This window comes from Zea mays, chromosome 4 (assembly GCF_902167145.1).
Source record: "Zea mays cultivar B73 chromosome 4, Zm-B73-REFERENCE-NAM-5.0, whole genome shotgun sequence".
Classification (NCBI taxonomy): Eukaryota; Viridiplantae; Streptophyta; class Magnoliopsida; order Poales; family Poaceae; genus Zea; species Zea mays.
This window is the reverse complement of record NC_050099.1, coordinates 89,885,794-89,889,660: the sequence shown is the minus strand read 5'-3', so window position 1 is coordinate 89,889,660 and position 3,867 is coordinate 89,885,794. Positions and strand designations below refer to the sequence as shown.

Genomic DNA, 3,867 nt, shown 5'->3' with positions numbered 1-3,867 from the left:
ACCAGCTAGTGTTTTCACTAGCCGGTGTTTTCAGAATACCGACACATATGGACTTGGTCAACATGGTGTACTCCTCCATGTTGACTTGCACTTGTTGATGTCCATAGTTGTGATGCACTCACGTTCAGTCTTCTGGCCTCTTTGGTCTTACGGGCCAAGCCTTGACATCCGTCCTTGCCCGCTCCTAATCTGTTGGCATGAACCGACCTTACCTTTACCTTCACCATCGACCATCATTGTGTTCTACACCTACGCACCACAAACCAAGAGGCATGTTGAATGCTATCAACTTGATATTATGGTTAGTCTAAAACTCAACCGAAGACGACCATCTCCTTAACAATCACTCATCATATTCAACACAATAGGCACTCAACCATATATTCACAATGGTTTTGACTACATGAAACCATGACAAATTATGGTGAACACCAAGCAGTATGCCATAAACCTAAAGATTTAGCTTGCAACAGGATGGACAACAACAATTGCCCCATTGTTGTTCAGTGCTAAAACCTTGAACGAGCAAGTAACATGTTATCCTGACACCTTTAGGTTGTAGTGACGCCTTCATGAAACCAATGACTTCATGATCTCCAAGGGGTTGGACTCAAGAGGCTATGTTGTCAAATCCATGCCTTGACAAGGTTATCCTCATGAAGAACACGAGTTCATTGACGCTACTGTTAACCAATGGGTTGCTATTTAATTTTTTGAATTATAGCCAAAGCCTTAGCATTATATAAGAAGCTCATACCAGCAGCACCCATTAACATAGTAAAATGAAATAATATGAAAATACATATTACAATTACTGATAATTTTGTGAGACTGATAAAGAACCAAAAGAACATTAGGTCCAATAAACAGCCATGTTACACTTATATATGAAAACTATGCCTCGACAAACATGGTTTGACCCAATGACATTATAGAAAGCTTTATGCCAACCATGGTCATCTCATATTTGGTTCATCTTCATTAGATTGAACAAGCTGGTTTGGTGATGGTTCCTCAAACCAATAGCAACAAGCAACAAAATAGATAAAACCTGCAATACCGAGCATTGCTAGCACAAAATAGAAGTAGTCATAATGGCCTTGGTTCAGGTTATCAAGAAGCCATCCTACTCTTCCACCACTACATGTAATCACTTTGACGAGCTTGACGACCACTGTACTTGCAATGTTTGCGACACCTATTGCTAGGGGGAGGAGGGCCAGTGCTAAGCTACTCATTGACTTTGGTAGCACTTCATAGTAGAATTCGATCTGTCCAATGGATCCAAACGCACTAATGAGGCCAGCAAAAACACATTGAGGGGCTAGCCACAGCACTGACATATTTACAACCCCACCATCATCAGTATTATTTTCTAGGCCCTGCCTTGTTGCTTGCTTCCTCCGGATGGCCTCCACCACTGATGCCGAAAGAGCACATGCAATGGAAAAGAGCACGCCGATGCCCATTTTCTGCTTGTGACTAAGCGTTTTTTCTCTTCCTGTAATGCATCCTGACACCAATGTGAATGTAATGCCTTCAAATATTGCGACTGAACCAGCAGGCATTTGGAACCTTGTGCTACCAACATGACGGTCCATCGTTTCTGCCTGTAGCACCCTGAACGAAGCCGTTTGGATCAACAAACTTGTAATCGTAGCTGACCACATAGGGATGACACTTAGTACACGCTTGATGTCCTCGACTTGCTCAACTGTGCATACACTCCATGAATTAAGCACTTCAGTGTTAGAACTTTCTACATGTGCCCTCAATACGCATGCTCTGTTAAGGAACCTATAATATTCGAGGTAATTATTAACTCAAAAACTATATTATATATAGGTGTGGCTTTCCAAGATCAAATCAATTAATAACAGATTATCGTCATCAATGATATTAACATACCTCATTTTGCTTGATGGAACCATTGCCAGTCCTCCAACGTTGCAGTAATGCAGATCATTCTCACCTGCTGCTTTAGGAAGCTGAATGTGTCGATTCCTTATAGCGATGAAAACCACTTGCACTAAACTAATCCACGTGCTTTTCTGTGGTTTCACCTTGATGTAAAGGGGCGATGTAACAATGTTTAAAATTGCAGCAAATGCCGCTATAACCATAGAAATGGCAAAACCGATCTTCCAGCCCAATTTGTCTTGCAAGTACACGATGAGAGTTATAGAAATGATTGCTGAGCCACCCATTGATACGTAATACCAGCCGAATAGAACTTTGAGCGCACGGTCCTTTGGAGCGCCGCTCCAGTGGGTAAACTGGTCCACACCAAAAGGAAGGCTGCAAGGGCGAACACCACTTGCGCCAATTGACAAGAACAATAAAGAAGTTAGCAAGACAAAAAATTGTAGTGTTGTCGGTGAGTGACAACTCTGGTCTTCATTTGAACAATCTTCTGCGACCAATGTTGGAACTACTGTGGTCAACCAGAGAAGAACAGCTCCCTAACCAACACAGAACACAAGAAATTATGAGACTAACTTCAGCTAAAGAAAATGGTCCGTATATATATATGTAATTAACAATATATATATATATATCTTACAATCGTGCATGCGAAAAGTGTGAGTGAGATTGTGAGAAAGCGTCCCAATAGTGCATCAGACACAATAGCCCCAAAGATAGGCAAGAAGTTTGTAGCTGCTTGGTAGATAAACAAAACCATTGCACTTTCCGCAGATCCCATATGATACTCTTTGGTCAAGTATATAATAATATTTGCACTGACCGCTACGTTTACAATCCGTTCACATCCTTCGTTAACTGAAATAAGGAAAACAAGTGGATTCACAACATTGGTTCCATTTTATGAAAACTTGAGTGCCATTTATAAGAACAACACTTATATATTAAACAACTTTGATAGAGACAATTTGGGAAATCGACAACCAGAAAGTGCATGCTATAGGAATAAAAAAGGCTAGTGGACGAAAACACAAGATGATAGATATCAACAGATTATCCCTGTTATTTATGAAATCAAAGAAAAACTATGAAGGAGTATATATAACTGCAGATTTTCTATTCCATAGGAGTGAAAGATATATTACTGATTATGAACGGGACAGTTTGAAGACCGCCTCTTCTGGACGAATGAACATGTTCATCCATATGAGTGCGCTCCATCTTTCACAACAATCATCTCTATGGTGTTTGATATTGTCCATAAAAGTTGTAATATATAGCAATATCGGATAATGGAGCTATCTTCAATGTTGACCGTTTGATAAAATAATAGACCCAATAATATAGTCACAAAATCCAAAAGATAGGAATAGATTCCAGAAGATAGAAAAACAAATATCACAAAAGGTATATAGTTCTACTTACAAAGAACTTGTAGGATGCCAGATGTACACAAATCCAAATGATTTCTTCATCATCAATAATTTAAAGAAAATCTAGCTATAGAGAAATGTACACGAACATGTCTTTTTGGAGATGACGTATCCAAAGTTGAAGATGTTTATATCAAATATAAGTTTATATAGTATTTTAATATATCTCTAGGGATATCAAGATATGATAGATTAGAATTGATAGGATACCTACCTCATCTCTAGGATAAGCTCGCTGCTCCAAGTAATGTGTCTAGAGGCTCAAGCAATACATGTATCTACACTAAACCATTCTAGACTTCTACATATTATCACAAACTTAATTTCTAATTCTAGGTCATAAACCTATGTATTTCATTGCATGGTGCATCTATTGTCTGTCTTCTATGCAGTGCACCCAATGAACTCTGAACCCGGTAAACCAGTGATATGGTTTTCACAAAGTGGATTATGATATTACTACCTCAATTGAGGGCCCTGAGTTTCAGAAAATGTTGTCCACTCCAATTCA

The 3,867-nt window shown here is 39.1% G+C and overlaps 1 protein-coding gene across 2 annotated transcripts; it reads right to left on the bottom strand.

The window, feature by feature from the left end:
* Window positions 1-839: 839 nt before the first annotated feature.
* Window positions 840-3,176, bottom strand: LOC103653503 (protein NRT1/ PTR FAMILY 1.1). 2 transcript variants are annotated; one of them, XM_008680395.3, is made up of 4 exons: window positions 3,069-3,176; window positions 2,564-2,781; window positions 1,909-2,462; window positions 840-1,797 (listed from the first exon to the last, which is right to left on the bottom strand). In XM_008680395.3, the coding sequence occupies exons 1-4, from the start codon at window positions 3,142-3,144 to the stop codon at window positions 957-959; spliced, it is 1,689 nt and encodes a 562-aa protein (XP_008678617.1). In that variant the 5' UTR covers window positions 3,145-3,176; the 3' UTR covers window positions 840-956. The 2 variants fall into 2 exon arrangements, with proteins under 2 accessions (XP_008678617.1, XP_023158115.1); XM_023302347.2 differs by having other exon boundaries at window positions 840-1,725; window positions 3,069-3,169.
* Between the last annotated feature and the right edge of the window lie 691 nt (window positions 3,177-3,867).

Excerpts from the sequence above, each read along its gene's own strand:
- LOC103653503 (XM_008680395.3), bottom strand. The coding sequence starts at position 3,144 with ATGGAGCGCACTCATATGGATGAACATGTTCATTCGTCCAGAAGAGGC. Across the intron at positions 2,782-3,068 it reads AACTGTCCCGTTCATAATCA|TTAACGAAGGATGTGAACGG; the intron begins GTAATATATCTT and ends TCCTTATTTCAG. Across the intron at positions 1,798-1,908 it reads GTTCCATCAAGCAAAATGAG|GTTCCTTAACAGAGCATGCG; the intron begins GTATGTTAATAT and ends CGAATATTATAG.